The 25587-nt window shown below is 38.3% G+C and overlaps 1 protein-coding gene across 2 annotated transcripts in view; it reads right to left on the reverse strand.

Annotated features, from left to right (window-relative positions):
• The window catches only part of CNTNAP5 (contactin associated protein family member 5), a gene marked incomplete at its 5' end in the record, with an annotated part of 887048 nt that overhangs the window by 104875 nt on the left and 756586 nt on the right, over nt 1–25587 (reverse strand). For both annotated transcript variants that reach the window (XM_081242026.1, XM_081242025.1), the window contains 2 exons: nt 3907–4131; nt 12542–12781. In XM_081242026.1, the coding sequence (XP_081098152.1) occupies nt 3907–4131; nt 12542–12781 (465 nt within the window). The remainder of the gene's footprint in view (nt 1–3906; nt 4132–12541; nt 12782–25587) is intronic.

A 25587-nucleotide genomic window follows, 5' to 3' on the forward strand; every position in this document is an offset into this window, starting at 1 on the left:
CTGGGCCAGTGACTATTTTGGCTTACTATTTACAAAGTTGCAGTAATTATAATTGTGTACATATATATAGTATTTTCTAGTAGAAGCAGCACTTTTGCACATATTAACTCATCTTTTTTAATAACAGCTTTATGAAGGAGACAGGTATTATTCTCTGTGACTAAGTGAACTCAAACGAAGAAAGACAAATATCATATGATATCACTTATATGTGGAATCTAGAAGAATAATACAAACGAACTTATTTATAAAACAGAAACAGGCTCAAAGACTTAGAAAACAAACTTATGGTTACCAAAGGGGAAAGGTCGGGGAGGAGGGATAACTTGGGAGGCTGGTATTAACACACACACACTACTATATATAAAATAGATAAACAAAAAGGACCTACTGTATAGTGCAGGAAACTATACTCAATAATCTGTAGTAACTTAAATGGGAAAAGAATCTGAAGAAGAACAGATATATGAGTATGTGTAACAAAATCAGTTTGCTGTACACCTGAAACTAACACAACACTGTAAATTAACTATACTCCAACATAAAATAAAAAAAAAAAAATAAAGCATACCACTTCTTAACTCCTCGTAGAAGCATTTCTAAGTCTGCAAATAAAGCCCTAGCAGAGAGAAATATAAATGTAAGACAACACAGGAAGGGAACAGAGAATCACGAAATCTAAGACTTGCCAAGAAAGTAAGAGGTTATTTTTCTCTGTCATCCACTGCTGGAATTCTTATTATGGTTTCTCCAACAAATCATCATGCAGTTATTATTCAAAGACCTCCAATGACAAGGAATTCACTGTCGCACAAGGCACTTTACTCTACTGTTGTAATCTCTGAATTCCTAGGAGATTGATCCTTCAAGTTAGGCAAAATCTAACTTCTAGTTAGATTGCTTGAGAAATCTGGGCAACTGGATTCCCTCATGTATTTAGATTATCTTTCAAAAAGTTTAAGGTAGTGTCTGAGTCTCTCTTTGTCCTGATTGTGTTGAGAGAGCACAGTATCCTGTACCCTGCTTACTTTTGTCAGTCTCCTGATCATGTGCAGGGGGACTAATGACCAGAGAATCAATGACCCAGAGAATCAACAGAAGACTGAATGAATGAGAACTTATCTTAGTTGTGTCTCTATAGGAGAAAGAGATGGTAGGAAAAGTCCAGCATCCTCAATCATTGAGTCCCCCAGCACTACCTACTACAACAAGAGGTCCCTAGAGCAATCATTGTAGGGCGAGGTGGGCAGGGATAGTGATTCTCTGAGATTGAGTAAGGGGATGGGGGACACCCCATTACTAACCACGGCTTGGACACCCATTTCCTGTATCTTAGACTGAGCTGCAAGACCTGTACTTTTACACTAGCCATGAGATCTAACCTTAAACCAAAAAACAAGGCACAAGTATCTCCTTGTTTCCTGCATTTAGCCAGGGTTTAAAACATGTAAATGCCTATGGGGTCAGGTAGAGCCTTCAACGAAGTGAGGCGTTAGAGTATAAGAAAATAAAGGTTAAGGCAGAATTCAAGAATGCCTTGCCGACCAGCAAGGACCTGCTGTATAGCACAGGGAACTATACTCAATATTTTGTAATAGCCTATAAGGGAAAAGAATCTGGAAAAAAAAAAGATATATATGTACGTATAACTGAATCACTTTGCTGGACACCTGAAACTAACAAAACATTGTAAATCAACTCTACTTCAATTAAAAAAAAAGAAAAGAATGCCTTCCCAATTAAAGTTATTTAAAGTATGCTGTCTTTCAAAAAATAACACTTAGTTTACCCCTTATCGTCAAGAATACCTACTAGATTTGGGGAGGGAAGACTGAATCCCAGCTCTCTCCTTATTTGCTGTGGGATTTTAAGTGAGTTATTTAATGTCTGCCTATATGCCTTAGATTCTACAACTCTAAGATACTGATTCTATTAATACCAGTAATGGCACAGGATTATTGTGAGGCTTAAGTGCCCTGTACTAATTAGAATAGTGCCCAGCATAGAGTTGAATATCTATATTATAATAGACTATATGGAGTAATATATATGTAATGTGATATAGTTATTTTTGTTACACAGTCTGTAACCATAAGCATGATCCTGCAGAACCACACCCAAAAGGTGCTTTCGGGGAAGTCTGGCAACTCAGTGCTCTGTAACCATCTGACTATAGTCCAGTCCTAACAGAGCAGGATGATCTAGTTTAGAGGAAAGATTGCTGGGCTGACTAACTAGAGACCTGGCATCTGGCCCTAACTGTGTCATGAATTAGCTGGCTGGCCTAGGTTAATCAGTTAATCCATGTCTCAGTGTCCTCAGCCAGCCTCATTGACCTTACAGAGACATTTTAGGGACAAGAGTTAAAAACTGACATGTTGCTATAATGGTCCTAATCATACAGAGTTCTGCTGATAAATAAGAGGTCTATTAACCCATAAGGTTTTCCTTTTCTCTTGGAGAGTCTTTCAAGACCAGACAGTCTTGGATGGCCATTCATTATCCTAGTTTCTCTATCTCCTTTTTTTCTTCCCTTCCATGTTGCTTTTAGGATGAATGAGTCCTTTAGAGTTAGCCATTGTTATTATTATTGTAAATCAGGCCTGATTCAACCCACAGGTCCACCAGTTCTGAACCTTGCTTGAGGCCCACATATCATTCTTCATTATCTAGTTCATACTTAGTTGGAAAACAAGATGACACAAGGAAGAATAAACCCAAGTAAAAGTAGAGCAAGAGAAATTTCTAAAGTTTCCACATAAGGTCTAGAGAGGGCACAGTGTGTGCTGTGTATCCCCAGCTTCCCGTATGCTCCCCGCCAGTGCCATAGTCCATCCTTGTGGTGGATGGTTCAAAGGCCCAAACTCATCTCATTATATAGCAAGTTACAAGAGGGGCAAAGAAATTCTCAATCATAGGAAAGTGCTCTTTGAGACCATACTACAGAGATGTCCACATCTGCCCTCTTCACCTGTTCCAACTGTTCTCTAGGAGTTTGATCTGAGTGTCCTTGGTCGTGACTACATAAACTGTCCTCATCACTGCAGGGTAGAATTACGTAGTGTGAAGAGCAAACCTGGCTTCTGCTAACAGCCATCAAAACTGGTGTCCTTCAACGGTCCTTGTACTCATTGGGTTCTAGCCCCTAGATCATTCTAATCTTCACATATTTCCTTTTTTTTTTTAATTTAGCAAATTTAATCAGTTATACATATACATATGTTCCCATATCGCCTCCCTTTTGCGTCTCCCTCCCGCCCTCCCTATCCCACCACTCCAGGCGGTCACAAAGCACCGAGCTGATCTCCCTGTGCTATGCGGCTGCTTCCCACTAGCTATCTACCTTACATTTGGTAGTGCATGGACATATATACATATTTCCTTTTGTCCACATTCTTTCCAAAATCTGATTCTCAGCACCCAGCCCCATACTTCACAAGGTTATGACTCACACATACTACTTCTCTCTAAGACCTAGGCAGTCAGCTTTTATTAATACAGCCTGCATTTATGCCAGTTGTTTTAACAGCCCTCAGTAAAGAATCCTGCAGCAAAGACGACAGGATATATGTGACGAGTGTCGTTTTGAAATTCAGATATGCTGATGATCTTCTCCTTTACACTTAATGGATTACAGCACAGACTAATAATAAAGAATGACTGCTACACAGTTGAAACAAATTAAAGTCAAAGTATTCGAGACTTCAGCAGTGAATTGACACGGCTCCTGAATACCAATTGCAACTCATAAAGGAAAAGCACAATCAAAGGTTGGCCTGGAGATCTGGAAAGACACTGCCCAGGTGGGACCACATAAAGCTGAAATTATGCAGAGCTCTGGAGGGCATGTACTGGCCCTCCAGCACAGAATAACACTCCATCAGGCTTCATGCCAACAGAACTCACCATTCTTGCAGAGCAGGACAGCCAGGTAGCCCTGAGAAGAAGAGTTGATACAGAGCAGAAGGCTGGGTGCCTGGGCTGTCACAAAGCTGAAGGCAATGTTTTCTTTGGATGGGGCTGCATCTGCATAAATCGCTGAGGAAAATAAGCTTATATTCTTGGTCACCGGGTAGGGTTCTTGAAACATGTAAGTCACTGAAGTGCCAGCCTCAAAGACAGCAGAAACCTCTGCAAAATATCAGAGGGGAAAGCACACATTAAAATATTTTGTCGAGTATTCAGGAGAGCCATCATTGCTTGTTTATTGTTTCCTATGCATCGGTCACTGTGTGAGAGTTTTTACATGAATTATAGAATATGCTTCCCACAATAATTTTGAAGTGGCAGAAATCACCACATTTATTTACAAATGAAAAACATGAGGCTTGCCAGGGTTAAGCACCTTGAACAAGGTTGTGTGGCTAGAAGAGAGAGCTCAGATGTGCACTCTGAAGTGTAGGACCAGTTTCACGTATATCTGTGGAATAACTACCACACGCCCGGCTGATTTCTCGAGAAGCAAAGAGGAGATGTCCTGGCCTCTTGCATAGTAGAGAGAAATTGCATCAGGATTATCTTACTTTCAAAACTGAAATCCTAACAATTCTGGTTTATGTTTTTCTCATGGCTCAGGAGGGTGTTGAGTGGGCTCAAAACTACTGAAAGTAGTACATTGGGAAAGAAAGTAATTCTCTATGGTGTTGGGTAAATTGTGAGGACCCGTGGAAATGGAGAAGAGGAAATCTGTGGAAAGAGTAGGAAAGGCATAGGTATCCAAATCCTGGACTCAATTATTTTATTCATTTTTTTTTATTTGAAGGATAGTTGCTTTACAGTATTTTGTTAGTTTCAGGTGTACAGCACCTGAAATTTTAATTTTAGGTTTTGAAAAATTTTTGAAAATTTTTATTTTTTTCAATTTTACATAATATGTATCTATTCTTTTTCAGATTCTTTTCCCTTATAGGTTATTACAAAATATTGAATATAGTTCCCTGTGCTATACAGTAGGTCCTTGCTGGTTATCTCTTTTATATATAGTAGTGTGTTTAGGTTAACCCCCCAATCCTAATTCATTTCTCCTCCCTTTCCATTTGGACTCAATTATTTTAAATATCTAGGGAATTGGTTTTCAATTCCAAAAAAGAGCAAAGACTTTGGCAAATAGGCATTCCCATGGGAAACAATTCCTACAGCACAACAGAGAGGATACAGATCTGCCGTCACCATTGGGAAGGGAAGCCTCTACAGACTGATGGCATTCAGTTAGCAGGAGCAGGAATCACCCAATCCTCCCTGTATAATGTCTTCACTCCAACTGCTATCATTTTAGTTCAGTGGAATCAGCAAGGATCCAGTTTCACCACTGTATCTGAAGCCTCCTTTGATTTCATACTAGCTGTGTGGTTCCAGGCAAGTTAGTCAAACCCATGGAAATGGTTTTCTCATCAGGCAAATGGGAAACATAACACCTCCTCAACAATATTTCTAGGTGGATAAACAAGAGGATATGTTAAAGCGCTCAAGAGAGTTACCACCGTAGTTTAAACTCACAGACTCTCCATATTAGAAGAGAATTAAACCTCAACCCATACTAATGCACATCATAAAATATATCTGTTTAATGACTGCACATGCATCCAAGTGCTGGGATATTTTCTTTGAATCAGGGCTGCTCTTAAGTTTACTTTCAATTTTATCTCTACACAGTAACAGGGTATGGAGCAAAGTTCCTCAGTAGGACAACAGAGCTTGGATCTGCAACAAACTTCTGCTATGAAAACAGCACATTAGACATGAATCTATTTTTTTTCTTTTTTTAGAATTGAAGTATAGTTGACTTACAATGTTGTATTGGTTTCAGGTGTACAGCAATGTGATTCAGTTATACATACATATATATTTATTTTTTCAGATTATTTTCCCTTATTACAAAATATTGAGTATAGTTTCTTGTGCTATACAATAGGTCTTTGTTGGTTAAAAAACACATGAATCTATATTGGCATAATTAATTTCTCTTTTTCCTGAAAGAATGAGTATCCGCAATTCCCCATGAAGTTCTCTGATTGAGTTGGTGGCACCTAGAACATGATCAAACCTGGTTTTTGCTTCCTAATTCCATTGCCAATTTGTTCCACCTTTGTGAAAGTGCTGTAACAGCCTGTCACGGTGCCAAAAAAATTAAAGTTGCATATTTATGCATATTGCTTAGCAGACTGGGAATACTGGTTCCTTTTCACTAAAGATTCAGAGAAAGTTTTCTGCATTTTGCATGCAGGTTAGAAAATCATTGGTCCTCCTGATTACAGAGATCTGTGCAGGAACTGGCGACAGGGGTGTTCTAGTTGATCATCAGCTGGATTCAAGCACTCTTCTCAAGTGAATTTCCTTGGAGACATTTGGTCTGCATTTTGAGCTACTATCTCCTAGTTAACAGAGTAATGGCTTTTATGGGAAGTTCGTGTGTGTGTTCAAATGTAAGTATAATTCAGATCATTCTGTCATGAATAGTATATTAGATACAGGCGTTCATATTACATTTTTTCCTTATACTTAAGATAGGAAGTTAAAATGAAAAGCACTTTTTAAACTAGAGCTGTCCTACCAAATTCTGTCTTCCCTCCTCCCCAGCCCCAGTTGTATTTTTATTTATTTAGATATTGTGAATTTCAACCTAAAACTAAATTCAGCAAAACACCTGGAGTTGATTATTCTCTCAGTTTCTTTTCTTTTATAATCTAAGAGTTTGAGCTCTCTGATCATATTTAAGCTCTCTGATTGACTTATCTGAACATCTGAAACCACTGGGCTAAATGAAAGAAAAATCTTCACTTGAAGGTGATTATTCCCAATGACCATCATGCTACTCTAGGGCCATGATAACCAATATTAGCAACATCCTTTGAGTACCCACCTGGTGGAAGAAACTGTGCTGATTAGATTCTGAGAAGACAGGACACACATGAAAAGAAATAAGACCAATGGAAGGTGGCCTTGAAAGTGATGTGTGAATGACAGAGAGATTGAGTCCCAGAATTGAATGCCTCTGTGGGTGGGAGCAGCATGAGAAGATCTGAAAGAGGAGCTTGGTATTGACTAGGCCTTAAAGTGTGTAATGAACTCAGAGCAGATGCTAGGAGTCAGGGTGGTGCTGGAGAGGATGTGTATCTCCAAGGCAGCCTTGGAGTCAGATTGACATGGGCCTGGACCCTGTCTGTGCCCTCCTCCTGCTTTCTCATGAGATCCCGTCAACTGCTGGCTATTCATACACAAACAGGGATGAATTCAATCTCGTGGAGGGCAGATGGGTTGGAAGAGAGGATGTAAAGAGACAGCACATAGTAGGAACTCAATAAACAAGAGCTGGGCTTAAGAATAGTAATAGAAATAGAGTTAGAATTAGAATAAGTATAAAGACCAGGCCTTAATGAATAGGCTAGCATTTCCATAGAAATCAGTCAGGCTGTAAGCAATTTAGAATAACTTCAAACAAACTGAAAATAAATGAAAGAAATGGGAATTTGAATGCTGAGTGGATATTTCATATTATTAAAAAGTTATTAAAACTTTCTTACTATAACAGTCCTGTGGATACATGTTTTTATGTCATCTTTTAACAATACATATTGCAGTATTTATAGAACTGATGTGATATCTGGAATTTGCTTCAAAATAATAAAATTCCCTGGTGGCCTAGTGATTAAGAATCTACCTTCCAATGCAGGGGATGTGGGTTCGATCCCTGGTGGGGGAACTAAGATTCCTCATGCTGTGGGGCAAGTAACTACTGAGCCCACACACTCTGGAGCCTGCATGCCACAACTAGAGAGAAGCCTGCATGCCACAATGAAGAGCCCACATGCTGCAACTAAGACCCAAATAAATAAATAAGTAAATAAGTAAATAAATAATAAATAAATAATAATAGGAGGAGGGATGTTAGGATATAGATGAAATAAAAATGATCATGAGTTAATAGTTGTTGAAGCTAAATAATGGATGAATGGGAGTTCTAAAACCCTTCTAATATAATGCACAATTGAACTTTTCTTTAATAAAAATTAAAATAATATAAGTTGGCAGGAAGGTATATATTATAGAATTTTTTCAACAGGTTTTTGGCAATTGCTAAATTACCCAAATATGTATACTATTTTTCACTGAAATTCCATTATTAAGGGAATTATCAATACATGTGTTTATCACAGCATTATTTATGTGCAAAATTTGGGGCAATCTAAAATTCCAAAACAATAGTAAGAGCACTTATTGAGACTTTATAGGACAGGCATTATCTCAATGGCTATGTGAAGTGCTCGTTAAATTTCCATCACAATCTTTCATGAAGAATTCCTGAATTTTCCACATTTTACAGACGAGAAAACCAAGGAACCATGAGGTTGAATTACATAACCAGTGTCACACAGTGTAGACTGTAGATGAGCCAGAATCTGAACACAGGCAGGACTGGTACCAGAGTTCTACTACTGCTATGCTAAAATGCTCTGTGATAAAATAGGTCAAATACACAGAAACAATTCCACCAGATGGAATACATTGCAATAATTAAAACTGATGAATTATATAGGAATGCCTATGAAATAAAATAAAGAAAATTCAGAATATAAAATGGAATGGACAGAATTATCTCAGCTACACTAAATGCAAAGAAAAGAGCTACAAGAAAATCAGATCTCCTTTTTAATGGTTGTCTTTGAATGATTAGCTTGGTTTTTATTTTTCTAGATTTCCAGATGCATTTTCAAATATAATTCCAAATATATTATCTAGAGTTTTTAATTCAAAAAAATTAAATGACCGTCATACCTAGACACTTCAGATTGTGGTTGGGGTAGAGGTGGGCTACAGACAAGTACACAGATGGTATCGGAACAACTGGATATTCACAAGCAAAAGAATAAAGTAGGACCCCTACCTTACACCATATACAGAAATTAACTCAAAATTTATGAAAGACTAAATGTAAGACCTAAAACTACAAAACACTTAGAAGGAAACATAGACATAAATCTTCATGACATTGGATTAGACAATGGATTCATAGATATAACACCAAAACACCACTAACAAAAAAAAATAGATAAATTGGACTTATAAAAATTAAAAATTTTGTGCTTCAAAAGATATTGTCAAGCAAGTGAAAAGGGGAGAAACATTTTGAAAATCATATATTATGAGAGTTATGTTCAGAATATAAAAAAATCCTACAACCAAACAATAAAAAGAAAAATAGCCCAGTTTAAAAATGGGCTATAGATTTGAACAGACATGCAAAGAAGATACACACTTGGCCAATAAGTACATGAAACAGTGTTTGACATTATCAGTCATTAAAAAAATGCAAGTGAAAATTACAATGTGATATTCTTTCACACAGTTACAGCAGAATGTGTCTTATGGAAAAGATAGTAACAAGTGTTGGTGAAGATGTGGAGCAATTGGAATGATCATACATGGCTGGTAAGAATGTAAAATGGAGAGGTTATTTTGAAAACAGTTTGGCAGTTCCTCAAAAAGTTAGACAACATGTAATTACTATACAACTCAGCAATCCCATCTGTAGGTATATACCCGAGAACATAAAACATAAGTTGATACAAAAAATGTACATGAGTGTGAGTAGCAGCATTATTCACAATAGCCAAAATAAATGGAAACATCCCATGGCCATCGCCTAATGAATGGATAAACAAAACGTGGCACATCTACACAATGGAATACTCTTTTGGAAATAAAAGGAAGTAAAGCACTGAAAAATCCACAGCATAGATGAACTTTGAAAACATTATGCTAAGTGAAAGAAACCAGACACAAAAAGGCCACTTATTGTATGATTCTATATATTTTTTGAAATATCCAGAATAGGCAATTCCTAGTGACAGAAAGTTAGATGAATTGTTTCCAGGGACTGGGAGAAAGGTGAATAGCTCCTAAGGGGTATGAGATTCCTTTTAGGGATGATGAAAACATTCTAATATTATGGAGTGGTGATGGTCATGCAAGTTTGTGAATATAGTAAAAACCCCTGAACTGTACTGTTGAAAAGGGTGAATTTGGGGTATGTAAATTACATCCAAAAATAAAAAAAGAGAGACACATACATAAAGCAATAACAAAAAAAACCCCTACATATTTGAATCCTATTAACACATTCCTGTACAGGATGAAATTAGGGTCAAAAATGGGAAAAATGAATCAAAAAATGCTGGATGAACCTCCAGCTCTGACATTAATTAGCAGTCACTAAACCAGTGTGATGGTCAGTATTTTTACATGTTAAATGCAAATATTGCTTCTTCCATCTTAGCTTGGGGATAAGGAATAAATGTTGCAGTCAATAACTGCTAGTTAGTTTGTAATTACCATTCCTTTGTATCATACTCAGAAACAGAAAATGGGTCAATAGACAGTGGTTCTAGCCCAGTCATTGGTCATGGACAAATGTCCTTAATTCTACACCAGATATTTCCAGGATTGGCAGCCCCTAAAATATACATGCCATGGAAAGTTAACATAAAAGACTCCCCTAACAGAGAACAGCTTTATCCAGGACCATCTTGGAGCTAAGGGCTCCCATTTGAGTCCCAAGCCACACTTCTCAGAGCCAACTGGCATTGCTCAAAGATGCGTTTAAAAGGTTCATCTCACATACTTTTCAACTGCTGAATATAAAGGGAATCATTTCCTTAGATTTATGAGATGGGGGAAAAGTTCACAGCGAAATATGAAGGAAGCTGAAAAGGCTAAGCAAATACCTGTCAAACTAAAACATGTGGAGACAGCACAGCAGATATTTCAAGAAATACAGTCAAAAGATGCAGTGGCATGGGCAAAAGATAATGAATAGGAATTGTTTCAGAGAAAGGAACCAATGGGAAATTAGGCTAAATTTAGAGCAAGATGATCTATGAGATGTTTGAATAATGTCTCTGGAGAAATACAGAGAGGTCTACTGTTTTTCTTTATTTTCTTTTTCCCAAACAGACACTGGGTATAGATCTTGTAAAATAATGCTAGTATATTTTAGGGACTGGGTTTGGTGGTGTTTATTCTGCATTTGCTTCTTCTATGCTGTGGGGCCAGTCTAAGGGTGGCATTCAAAATTTCAGGGGAAGTTATTCCAGAGACTTCCACCAGTGTGAAAATGCAGGGGCACTTTGTTTTAGCTCACAGGAAGAGCCTACTGGGGTGGGATCTCTTTGATTTCGAACTCCCGTGTAGGACCGACACTCTGTTGGCCCTATAATTTCTACCATTAATTTTCTCCTGAGGAGCTCAATGCTTCCCAGCAATAACAAGCAAGTAATTCAAACTAATTGGGGAGGAGGCCAGTGTCAATGAATGAAGAGCTTAAATTATAGTCCTTCAAAGAGAACACTGGGTGCTTTCTCCCCTGCTGTCTTTAAGTTCCAAGAGTAAGTTGAACCAAAATTAAGCATCGTTTGTTAAGGGTGTGCTTGAAAAATGTGTTTTAATGAACTGACAAGAATTATTTGTAATTGCCATCATTGTCTGTATGTAAACGGTGTTTCAAAGTGATTAAAACGTTTTATTTTAATAGTTTAAATGCTTCTCTTGAAATATTGTTTACATTCTTGGTCAACAAACTTTTTTTCCATCAATAAAATAAACCTTAAAAGATTCTGCAAAGATTGATAGTAGACCAAATCTTTTGTCCTTCTAGTTTAAAAATACTAAATATGGATACAGAATAATGAGTTTTTACAGTTTGTAGTTATTTTTAATTGATCCAGAGAATTTACACCATAACCATCATTCCTTGTTTAAGGTGTATATACAACATATTTAGCTTTTATCAGTGAAATGAATTCATAAGATTAGGAGGGTGTGTGGAAAGGCACTGAGGCAGGGATTTTTTTTTTTTTTTTTTGGCTGCATGGCGCAGCATGTGGGATCTTAGGTCCCCGACCAGGGATGGAACGTGTGCCCCCTGCATTGGAAGTGTGGAGTCTTAACCACTGGACCACAAGGGAAGTCCCTGGGGCAGGGATTTTGGCTCCTGTGCTCTATTCTCAGCCCCCTGAGGAACTAAATGTGAATCTTCGGGCAAGACTTTTAAAGCCTCAGACCCCACTCATGTCATCTGCAGAACAGGGAGATTTTACTAAATAAATGATGTGGATTTTACTAACTCACCTACACTCTCCATATTGTAAAATGATTTACAATGGCTTCAAGGTCTCTAATGGTTTTCCAGGGCTAGATTCTATGATTCTTTGATTATATTTGTGGATGGAGAAATTGGAAATGGAAAGGTTAGTACAAGAGAAATGACAGTCCACCTCTCCCGGGGCTCAACTGGCTCTAGGCCACGTCAAGTGTGTTTTCCTGTTCCTATCCATCCAGTTCAACTGGACTGCCAGTATCAACGCACAAGAAGAATGAGTATATGTAATTATGTTAAGGAGCTATGCAGAGTCTCTAAAGAGAGGGAAACTGAGGAAGAGTAAATGATTGTATGAGGACTGTCTAGGGCATGGGTTTCCTATGACTTCACTACAACCTGTAGGCACTAAAACACAGCACATGGGGAAAACACAAGTTTCTATTGTACCTTTTCTGCAAAAGGGCCCTTCATACGGCGAATTGGTGCAGTCACAGAAGTATCCACTGTGCTTCTCCACACACTTGCCCCCATTGTGGCAGATGCGGCCGTAACTGCTGCAATGGCCCGGGCATCCAGGCCGGACTCCAGACGTGACCTTTGCCCTCTCCTCCAGGTCCAGTTTCTGCCCGTTCAAGTGTAAGGAGCGTATGCATCCTAGGAAGCCTTTCTGTCTTGATGATGTTCCCCCTGTGCAGTGAAAAATAAAAGGAAAAATATATATATATATAAGGTACAGGGTTCACATTTTTGAGGTTTAATATCAGCACCGGTGATAGTTAATTATTGTGCTGTTGGCATCCTGTGTTGGGCTTTTCTATTAGTTTCCGGTGAGAATTAGGAATTCAAAGAACCTGGGGAAAAGGCATGTATTTCCTGGCTGGAAAATGAACTCCCCCACTCAAAAAATAAATAAATAAAAGACTGTGATTCATGTGGAATCCTGTACTTGACATGTTTAAGATACAAAACTTCAGATGGTCCCATTCCTTGCAAATAAAATAAAATGTGCTCTTTGTCTATAGCAGACAGTCAATGTACAGAGTGGGATTGTCCCTCTGGTGAAGTTAGAAGCAAGCTAGGTTAGGTACACTGAGTTAGAAAAGGTAATGAGTGTTTTAAAGCTTATGCAGGAGACTGTCATGTACTATGAAGAGGTGTATGTTAGGACTGGACAGACATGGTGTCAAACTCCATGCCAGTAGCCCATTAGACATAATGACCACTGGATCCCCTAAGCTTCAGCAACTTGATCTGTAAAATAAGAATCAGTCTATTTCATGTGTTCATGGTAAGGCTTAGTAATCATGGGTCTTCACTATCCCTTCTCTTGAGCCCTCAAAATGGCTAGAACTAGTAGGCTGTATATATATACATACTATTGATTACCCCCAAATTATTATTTAGAAAATAAATTTTTCCTTCTGGAATATGGAATAGAATTGCAGCCCAACTTTCTGCTGAGGGTATATCTCGAAGGTTTCAGCGAGATTCACAATGTTTGTTGCAAATTATTTAAGAACAGAGGAGATTCAAAGTGACTGAGTGTTTTGTTACTGTTGGAAACCTAGAATCCTACCAACCTAAATCAGAGGATATTAGAAAAAATGTGTAAGGAGAGACAACACGCCAAGAAATAAGCCAAATTCCAACACCATATTGATTTGGTGTTGGGAATTCTGGGAGCTCCCAGAGAAGACACAGGGCCAGGTTGCCCTTACAAAACACAAATTCTAATTGAAATACAATGCTTTAGCCTCAAGTCCATTCAAGTGGATAAATGGAGGACACACTCAAGTCTTCAAGGTCTACAGAGTGTCCTAATAGATAGGAGAAGGTGTTAGAAAACAAGGGCAGTCAATATTATGACATAGTATGAGTGTGTTTCGTGCTTGGTAATTGCAATCATTGTTGCTTTTGTTGGGGTCATCCATTTACAATGCTTGGTGTCAGTTGATTTATCTCTTGTAAAAATAAAATACAGTGTGTGTATGTGTGTGTGTGTGTGTGTATGGAAAATAAATAAATACATAATAAAAATAGTAAAAAAAGAAAACAAGGGCAGTACTGATGTGTCATTTGTTTACTGTACATATCTCTCATTTCTGAGCCTCATTTACGTGTAATCCCTCATGCTACAATTTTATTAAAACTTGGTCTTGCAAATGACCAGACAAAAATATATTCCCATCAATGTGGATACAAATGTGAATTCCAACTGTGTTATCTCTGACCTGGAATATCATGTTAAACAAGAAACAAAGCTGTAAGTTAAATAAATGAAACTGTAACATAAAAAATAATAATAATAATTCTGGCACATCAACCTGGCAGGGTGGACAAGATAATAATTAGCAATAGGGTTGGAAGTAGGGAGAATTCTGTCTTATCTAAATCACACCAGGTCATCAGACCCATAAATATATGTATGGTAGTCATTGGCTGCCTCTAAAAGACTGAAATGAAATGTTTTTAAAGAATTAATCTAGTCTCTTATTCTGAAGGAGTGATAAAACTCCATTCTATTTTCAGTTCTGATAAGTGATACCCAAGCAGGCCAGAAGGGCAAACCCACATTGCTTTCTCTTGTCTGTCTCAATTTTAGTGAGTAAATCTCCTTTTAACTACAAGATAAATCAATTATAAATACAAGCAGATCATAGGGAAAGGTTCATTATTTCTTTCCTAGAGATGGTGTAGAATAAAGAGAGGAGGATTTATGTAGCCAAATGTTTTGTTTTATTTTCCCCTTTATTTAGTAGTCACTCCCTGTGGTGGATTAGAATAACTCTTCATAAATCTTGTTAGTGCCATTTTTCTTCTAAGTGGAGGTGGAGAATGCAAGATCTATTGCACATCTGCTTGCATGTGACTTAGTCAACACGTTTATAAATGGAGAAGTAGCTGGGGTGGTTTCTCTGGCAGAAATACACTCCTTGATGTTTGAGACATATAGAGTATGGTGAGAATGACCCCAAACAAGGGGATCCTTTCAATCCTAGATGCTGATAAAACACAATGACACAAAGAACATGAACCAAATTGCACAATGAACTAAATTTCCATTTTTGCCTGACTGCTTTTTATTCTTTAGAGGTTAGGCTCTCCTTTCTTCATGGAGTGGTAATATTGTAGACCAAGAATAGAATGCTTATAGAAAGATGCTCCCCACCCACACACACCCAGTCCAGTGGTTAGCACTCTCCATTTTCTGACATTACCTACTATGCGTTGTGTTGATGGAGGTGAGAATCTTCCCTGAAACTTGAATATTGTACAGAAAGGCAGCCCCAATCTTCCCTCCCCTTTCTCACTCACAGCCCTTTGCCCCCAACTCTGTCCTGTGGATATACCCTCCCAGGTATCTCTGAATTGATCTGCTTCTTCCCACACCAAGAGCCATGTCTTGAATCCCTCTCACCCCCACTTGAATCCCTTAAACTGAAACAGGCTTGGACCTGGGATCTGGGACCCTTTGCTGCAGTACTTGCACCTGGACAAACATCTCCTCAAGCAACAGATGCAAAGAAACTATGAGGGACTAAAAATAACTGCGTGCATGTGCAGCTGGGGCAAATTCTGGACAAGAAAATACAAAAAGACCAAAAAGACAACTGCCACTTCTGAACAGCTGGGATCAAAAGCAGGGCACTGTGCATGCCCCCTGCATACAGCACCACTGAAGGGTGGGAAAACCACTTAAGTCCCAGTAAACCCTTGCCTGAATTTCTTGTGTGGCCTCTATAGTCAATTTCTATTGATTGGTGCAGGCCAAGAACCCTGGTCGGTATCAGCACCACCTTCTAACGGATCTTACTACCCTCAGCCCTGACTCCTTCCACAGACTCACCACTTAGCAATCAGAAAGACCAACCAGATGTGAACATTTGATCCTACTAGTCCTGTTTAATGACCTTCAGAGACTAGTCAACATCCTGAGGTTCAAGCTCAAATCCTTAGCCTAGTTGGTACTGCATAGATCTGGCCTCTGCTTACCTCTTCATACCCTACTCCTGCACTCCCTGCCCTGACTTCAGTGCACCAGGCTTTCCGAACTACAGTGTCTCCGCAACTGCCCATGGTCTCTCTCAACTTTGGACCTCCTCCTGTCCTGTGTATTTCTTTTCCTTTTTCTTTTCTTTTTTTTTTTTTTTTTTGCGGTACATGGGCCTCTCACTGTTGTGGCCTCTCCCGTTGCAGAGCACAGGCTCCAGACGTGCAGGCTCAGCGGCCATGGCCCACGGGTCCAGCCGCTTCACGGCATGTGGGATCTTCCCAGACTGGGGCACGAACTCGTGTCCCCTGCATCGGCAGGCAGACTCCCAACCACTGCACCACCAGGGAAGCCCTGTCCTGTGTATTTATATGGTGTATTACACACATCTTCCCCCTTACTCTCCACTGCTCACTCTAGTCCATCACTGCAATCACAAATACACACACTGGCACTCACACACATGCGTCCCTTCATCAATATTTCTGCCTACCCAGGATTTATTTTAATTAGTTGCCAATGTTTTTAAAACATGAACTATTTGAAATCTAAAAAAAAAAAATGATGATACAAATGAACTTATTTACAAAAAAGAAATAGACCCACAGACACAGAACACACTTATGGTTACCAAAAGGGTGGGGCGGGGGAGGAATAAATTAGAAGTTTGGGATTGACATATACACACTACTATATATAAAACGGATAAACAACAAGGACCTACTGTATAGCACAGGGAATACTACTCAATGTTTTATAAATACGTATAAGGAAAAAGAATCTGAAAAAAAAGTATATGTATGTATAACTTAATCACTTTGCTGTACACCTGAAACTAGCGCAACATTGTAAATCAACTATACTTCAATTAAAAAAAAAAAGACCGTGCCCTTATGTTAGCACTGGGCTTGGCACAGAGTTAATTAATTAATTAATTAATTAAATAGAACATGAACTATTTAAAAAATTCTAGTAAGTCATTCATTGAAAAATCAGAAAACCTGTTAACAATAAAGCTGCTTTCCTACATGACAAAGCCCAGCTGAGCTGGGAGAAGTTCCTATAAGACAGGACATGCCCTTTCCATTTGGCCACGTTCCCCACCAGGACTACTTCATTCATTTAGACTGCTTTCCTGACCCTTGCAGTATTTGAATTTTCAGCTAATGCTCTAATATATTTTTATCTCCTTCTTGCCTAGAGTTTAATATAAAATTGGAAGAAGAACAAAAATAAATGTAGCATTATCCTCAAAGCAGATGAGAGTCATGTTTAGGAGTCTTGTACTTAAACTGCAAGCTGTTTAAGAATCCGAACAATGCTTCTAATTCTAAAAAAAGAAAAAAAATTAAACATACTTGCTGTATGCTAGAAACTTTATAATTAACTCATTCAATACTCAGTGGGAAACAAGTTATTCTTCATATTATTGATATTACATACTTGAGGAAACTTAGCATCAGAGAGATTGTTTTGGCCAAAGTCAAGAATCAAATTGATTTTACGTGGCAGAGCCAGAAGTCTGACTGGGATCTCTTGACCTTCACAGCCTGAATACCTTCAAAGCCCTAAAATCCTTAAATGAGATATTTGATTAGACAAGTGTGAAATGGAGCAAGATCCTGTGGTCCTGCCCCCATATTCTCTGCCTGCCTCTTGTCTGAAGAAAAATTTAGTCAAAGAATAAATTTAATCAGAGAAGTGAGAAAATGCAGAAGCGAAGGAAAACAGTCAAACAGGACAAAATAATAATTGTTTAGTCATTAAGCAAAGTCAAGGACCTTTAGTTCCTCCTCAAGGGCTATAGATAATATTCTGAGCCATATCCTGTGAGATGTTTTGTAGATACTGAAACCCCCACCAGGTTGAAGAAGTTAACTACATGATGACCAGATTGTAGCCATGACATAAGCGGCCACAATTCTGAAAACTGGTGTCAAAGAAATAGGAGCAAACAGATCCTGGAACTGAAGATGAGCTGTACTCAAAACAATCAAAATGACACAGATCAGACCACTGCATGACCAATTTTAAGATGACGGTCAGAGCTGACTCTGCTGTTTCTGCATGTAGCCCCTCCCTCTACCTATAAATCCCTGAAACTCCCCTTTAAAAGCTCTTGCCCACTGATTGTCACTTTGGACATGAGTCCGCCCTCTCCCCCGGTCGCCAATCTCTGAAATAAAGCAAACTTTCATTTCCACCAACCTTGCCTCTCGAGTACTGGCTTTCAAGTGGTGAGGAACCAGACTCCACTTTCAGTAACAATTTGGGTCAGTACTACAACTAAGTGCTTCTTCTACTTGCTTTTTCTCATCTCTTACATGGTTTCTCCCACTTAGCAATATACATGTATGCATTTATCTTCTTAGACCATTAGTTCATCAGCCTAGCTAGAAGCAATTTTGTATGACTCTTCTGTTGGCCCTTGGTATCAAGTGTGCTCATTATGATGATGTTTCCTTGGACTGGGTATGAATCAACTCTTAAAAAGGTTACCATCATCATTCTAAACCTGTCTTAGAAAACCTCCATGTGTCAGCTCGACAAATGCTCATTACTTCCAGAGAAACGTCTTAATTCCTTGGGCCCTCCTTGAATAAGAGCCTCTGTTTTTCTCATATGTGCCTGCTGTCTTGATCATACATGCTCAAACAAAACTCCTTTGCTGAACTCTTTTTTTGGAACAACGTTGAATGTGCCAGGTTGGGCTCCCATTTCACAAAAATAAGCAGTGTCATTCTCTCTCTCTTCTTGAATTTGCAGCAGTTGTTTTCTATATGAACTACTTTGCCTAAAGTCGAGTCGAGTGAAGTGCAGGTGTATTACCATCTAGATTTCAAACTCTAAAGTGGGGGCAGGTTTAGCATGTATATGCTGAATAAAAACAAATGCACTAACCAACAGTTATCTTCTGTTTTTATCCTGCCCCTTCAACTGGCAGAATCTTGGTATCAGAAGGAAATCCTAGTGGAGGCTTTAAATCAAAAACATAATTTCCTTGAGGATAAGGCATGCATCTGGTTACGTTTTGCCAGATACAGGAATCAATAAACACACACTATGTAATAATGCAGGTGGCACTAACTGGATGTCTACAAAGTAAAATAGTGATAGTAAGATCCAATTTGAACTAAGAGTTTAATTCTTATCAAGCATCTTTACCTATTGCATTTCACAGGCATTTTCTGATTTAACTCCTACCACAAATTGTGGTACCCAAACAGAATACCAAGTCTCCTCAGAAAACTGGAAAAGGGTTTGTTGATGATTTAGAATCAGTTAACAACATATTGAAATTGTTTCCTCATTTGTTTGGTAGAAATGAATGCTGTGAAAAACTTTTGAAGAAGAATTCAGCCACACTTATCGAGGGCCATTAAAGCATTATTAACATTGGCCTTAGCCACATTTTATTTATTTATTTATTTATTTTATAAGTTTATTGTAGTATAATTGCTTCACAATGGTGTGTTAGTTTCTGCTTTATAACAAAGTGAATCAGTTATACATATACTTCTGTTCCCATATCCCTTCCCTCCTGCATCTCCCTTCCTCCCACCCTCCCTATCCCACCCCTCCAGGCGGTCACAAAGCACGATCTGATCTCCCTGTGCTATGCGGCTGCTTCCCACTAGTTATCTACCTTACGTTTGGAAGTGTATATATGTCCATGCCTCTCTCTCGCTTTGTCACAGCTTACCCTTCCCCCTCCCCATATCCTCAAGTCCATTCTCAAGTAGGTCTGTGTCTTTATTCTTGTTTTACCCCTAGGTTCTTCATGACTTACCCACATTTTAAAACAAATATTCCAAATGGAGCTGGGGGATGATTATACCCAGAAATATTTAATTTGGCTTTATACATAGTCATTACTAATACTTCATTATTTGCACACATAATATAGTTGTATATCTATAATATCCCCCAAAAATAATAATGGCAAATTATTACAATTAAAATGAAAGTATAATAATGTGGATGGATATAAATACCAACATACCAAATCAATAATGGTCCTATAGAGCAACAATAACCAATTAGACCATGTGATAGCAAGAAAAAAATCCTATTTAACAACAAAAGCAGCCAAGCATCTAGAAATTAACTTAAGATCTATGGTTATAAAAAAGAAAGTAGTAACAATTTACCTTGGCTCAGAAAGAATAAATAAAGAGATGGAACATGTTTCCATATAATTTAGCAATATATAATTATTTCCTTTAATGCAATACAATCCCAATCAATAACCCAAGAAAATTTGTAACATTCAAGAAAAATTATTTTCATAGAACATGAAAAGCTAATTCTAAATCCATAAAGAAGGTGGTTGATAATAGTTAACAGAGTGTTAAGAAAAGGAGTCAGGTGTGTTTGTGGGGTTGATGGGAGGGATTGTCCTAATCAAGATCAAAATATGTTCTGTACCCAGTGTCTGCTGCCTGGGGTAGAGACTGCAATTGTGCTGCCCTGGCAGCTTCTTTCTTTTTGTTATGTAAAATTCATTTCTGATAAACATCAAAATGTACAGTTGTTATAGTTATAATTATGTATACCTTAATGATTATTAGAGTATTAAAAAATTTTTTTAAATATGTTCTGTAAGTATGATGTTGTCACAGCACCTGGGAAAAAACTATGTAAATAAAACATAGTTTTAATAAAACATAGAGTGGGAACAACTATGTAAATAAAACATAGAGTGGGAAATTCAGAAACACATTCTTTACACAGAGAGATTTTAAACCTTATAATATATACTGGAGGTCCAAGTAACTAGATAAAAGAGGAACCATGAAATAAATGGAGATGACAAATAATATTTGGGGAAATAAATAAAATTACAATCCTACCTCAAAACCTTAAACAAATTCCACATGCAATAAAAACATTAAAATGACAACAAACAAAACAATGACACAAAAACTAAAAATATTAGATAAAATATTATATAGCAGTTTAAAATAATATGATATTTATACTGACATGCTAAGTTTCCCATGGCATATGTTAAGTAAAAAAGCAAACGAAAACAAAAATACAGAAAGCAAGCTGTGGTATAATACATAGAAGTATATTGATTATGTAAATATGTCCACAAATAATTAACATTGTATGGTGTTTCCTAAGGGTAGTTAAATGTATGTAACTACTTTGATGCCTGGAAAGTGTCATGCTAGACTAATATTGGTCGTCTCTAAGAAGAGCCCTAAGATTATTATTGAATAATTTTACAGCAGACATGTATTTGTGTACTGACTGTATAATTTAAAATAAATACTTTCATTTATTATGTATATCATGCATAATCCTGCTTATCTTTTTTAGAGGCATTTAAGAAATTATTTATTATTTCAAGTTTCAAATGAAACTCCTTGTTATAGAATTATGTATATGTCTAAAAATTCTTTATTAATATATGTGGTATTTGGATATTAGCAAACACTTTTCCCAGAATCAGCATGTTTGTGCCTGTGGGGTGGGTTGGAGTATGTATGGGTTTTCTGCAAAGACTGTTTTTTTTCCCAAGACTACAGACCAAAAACAAACATTTGCCTTCTTTTCAGCAGAATGGTGGCAGGGCACAAGATTTTGCCCATTTAGAGCACTATATGGATGTTCTATGGAAATCCCCATTTGGTTATTATTTACAATTCAGAGGGAGGCGAAGGAAACAAGCAAGCAATTGAATTGTGCCTGTTTCTGTTGCCCACAGAATTGTGGAGCACTAGAGAACTAGTTCCACCACGGTTCAAGGTGGTTGATGTAGTGGTCCAACTGTCTTGCTAAAGAAGCCTCTGAATTATTGCTTTGCATCTCATTTGGAGATACCCCTGAGAGAATATCAAGATGATGGGGCAGGCATTTGCAGCAACATGGATGGACCTAGAGATTTTCATACTAAGTGAAGTAAGCCAGAAAGAGAAAGACATATATCATATGATATCACTTATATGTGGAATCTGAAAAAATGATACAAATGAACTTATTTACAAAACAGAAACAGACTTACAGACATAGGAAACAAACCTATGGTTACCAAAGGGGAAATGCAAGGGGGAGGGATAAATTAGGTGTTGGGATTAACATATACACACTACAATATATAAAATAGATAAACAATAAGGACCTATTTTATAGCACAGGGAACTCTACTCAATACTCTGTAATAACCTATAGGGGAAAAGAATCTGAAAAAGAATGGATATATCTATATGTACAGCTGAATCACTTTGCCGTACACCTGAAATTAACACAACGTTGTAAACCAACTATACTCTATCATAAAATAAAAATTAAAAAAAAACCACAAAAAAATGTTCTGTCAAATGATTTAAAAAAAAAAAAAAGATGATGTGGTAGGAAAGTCTGCCATAATCCTCATCACAGAGTCTGGAATAGTAACAGGAGCCAGTTTGACCAGATGAGTCCCATCTCCCATCTCGCAAAGATGAGAGCACAGTCATCCCTCACTTTGCTTCCTTCTGCCATCGTTTTTGAAGATGAAAAATCACTGAGAAAATCACTATCAAAAACAGCCTTAAATCACCCTCTTTGCAAGAGCAACTGGATAAGAAATATCATAGGAGCTCCAGGTCTTTTCTAGAGTCAGCGGAGAAGCTACTTGCTTCTTCCAGGCTGGCTGCCAGGCCAAGTCACTGCCCAGATGACAACAGCTTCAGGATTTCCTGGAAGTTGGGGCCCCTGGAAATCACTCTAATTCATTTTCTCCAGGAAGGCCCTGCTGAGAACAGAGATTCCCTCAGAAGCTGAACCACAGACCCGTTCAAGGAAATATGTCGATAAAGTAAAAGCTTATAAGCTTTAAGAATTTTCCCTAATAGCCCCACCTGCCCTAGAGTGATTTTATGGTTGAGCTCAGGAGACCCTGAAATACAAAAGGAGCCTACAATTCACTGACGGGATAGTAACAGTGGCAATTCATGGTTAAAAGTTCTCACAATCCAGTCTACTAACATTGTCCTGACTTTCTGATACATGGGTGCAGTAATCACTTTGGGGTTCTTTCTTATTCCAGCTTCTTTTGTGGAAGTGATGGCTGCCATATGACTAGGGATACATCATCAAGTGTGGGAAGCAACTCTCTCTTATCAGAAAAATTAGCTGAAACTTGGAAATAAAGCAAAAAAATGGATGATATTTGTCCAGTGGAGATGCAGATAATTTATTTCCAGCATAACAGATAACTCCAAAGATGGCCTGGTGAGCAACGGTTTATATTTAAATCTACAACTGTATTCTAACTTTTGTTTTCTTAAATTCTCTGTACATATGCCAGCTTTTTAGATGCTCTCTGAACTGTTCATGACATCTTAATGGCTTCCTCATTAATTAGAGTGAAATAAAATCTTTGACTTATGTTTATTTTCTATTCACCTGAAACTCATTTTAGCTTTTGGAAAATTAGATTTTAACACATACTACCAGGATCAGTTAAAATGGTGTTACTTATCATTAGAAAATATGAAACTTATGGAAAGTCCTTAATCGCAGAGTGCACAATAACTGGGGCTAATAATAGTAATAACATAATAATAAAATACTAAAATATCTACAGAACTATTAGTCTTTTGTAAACATTATGATTGAACAGTATTCTGCCAGGTAGATCAAGGGTGGGGTTGCCCATCCTAGTTGGAGAGTCAGGACCATCAAGAGAGTGTGAATCAAAAAATGCAAACTTGACTCTAAGGAAGCAATTGAATTTAAAGGGTGTTTTGGAGAAGAAAGTGGGAGAAAAGGAGGCATTATTTTATGGTTAATTCTTGGGAGGAATGAAAAATAAATTTCTCTTAAAAAATTACTTTGATTGGGCTTCCCTGGTGGCACAGTGGTTGAGAGTCCGCCTGCCGATGCAGGGAATGCGGGTTCGTGCCCCGGTCCGGGAGGATCCCACATACTGTGGAGCGGCTGGGCCCGTGAGCCATGGCCGCTGAGCCTGCACATCCAGAGCCTGTGCTCCGCAACAGGAGAGGCCACAACAGTGAGAGGCCTGCGTACCAAAAAAAAAAAAAAAAAAAAATTACATTGACTAAAAAATGTGTGTGTGTGTGTGTGTGTGTGTGTGTGTGTACTGCACAATACATCCATGTGATTGTGCCTCAGGTAGGGTTCTCCAGCAAACAGGCTGTGAGATGAAGTTAAAGGGGCAGGATGTTTTTCAGGGGGAACCATTGGGAACCACACTTTTGAGCCAGAGAGTCAGGAAGCAGAAGTGGGCAAAGGAGTGAGCTCTGGCGCAGGTCTGACAGTCTAGAACAGCCCCACAGAGAGTGTTGGAGCTAGAAAAGTCCATCAGAGATGTGCTTCCTTGGGCCAAAATGGTTGTGCCTTTGTACCCTGGACTCAAGTGATTATGTGTCTGTGGGCCTCCCTGGAAGGACGGGACCTTGTCCTGAAGAGATGCAGTAGCTGAAGGGGCAGACAGAGGGAGATTGTCTTCCAAGAGCACTCCCAGCAGCAGGGCCTTCTTGAATGGGGTCCTGGGCAGCACATCCTAGAGTCTATGCAGGTTCCTAAGCCTCTCTACACAGGGGCCTGAGACGACCCTCACCCTTCAGCCTGAGACATGGATGGTGAAGTAGGAAGCTGAATTAAAACATGGCACCTCCCACCTCTTCTACAAAATTGCCTTTCCCAACTCAAGTGGCTCTGAAGCCAAATCCTTTTCTCTCTGAATCAGAAGAAACTTGGTAACACAATGAGAGCAGTGTAAATCTGCCAATAACATGTTCAGAGAGTTCTGACTACATCTTCCCCACCATTGTTCTGTTCCAAGGTTTTCTCACCTCCTCCTCTGAGTCATCAGCTTTGTCTCCAGAGCCTTGGAGAAATGGAAACAGGTTATAGGCAGCGTTGCAGCATCAGTATGCCAGGCTGGGCCCACTCTTTTCTAAACTGGAGCTTCCCTGGTTGTCCTGGTTACATCAGCTCAATGGCGCCTTGGCTTTGGAAAAGACACAACAACTTCTCACCTCCCTCAGTTTGGGTCCTTGAACATCCAGAGTGTACTGTTTTATTTTCCAGAAATATCTGGCTTGAATTTCGTTTTATAATTATCACCCGAGCTCCACATGAATGGTGCCGTCCTAATGTTTTCTTTCTTTACTGAGTTACAGATTTTGATGCTTGGCAGTGCCAGAGTAACTAGAATGACTGATTCTACCATTGAGTTTTTGTGTGGTCCAAATCTCAGGGCTTTTCTCACTGGGCTGCATGAGAACATGATGCCATGTTGTACCTTTCTTCAAAAACAGATAGTATGCTTTGAGATATGTTTTGTCAAAGGCAGAATTAAAACTTAAAAAAGTGAAACTGTACAAGAAAATTATACATTCTCCTTCAATGTTCCATTACCAATCTAATGTGGCCAGTATAGGATGAAATGAGCTTCAATTAAAGCATAAGAGATTGTAGACAAACATTTCCAAAAGGTTTCTGGAATATTAGGGGGCAGAAAATACTAACATGGGCTATTGGG

The sequence above is a fragment of the Mesoplodon bidens genome (genome assembly GCF_964165515.1).
Source record: "Mesoplodon bidens genome assembly, chromosome: 8".
Classification (NCBI taxonomy): Eukaryota; Metazoa; Chordata; class Mammalia; order Artiodactyla; family Ziphiidae; genus Mesoplodon; species Mesoplodon bidens.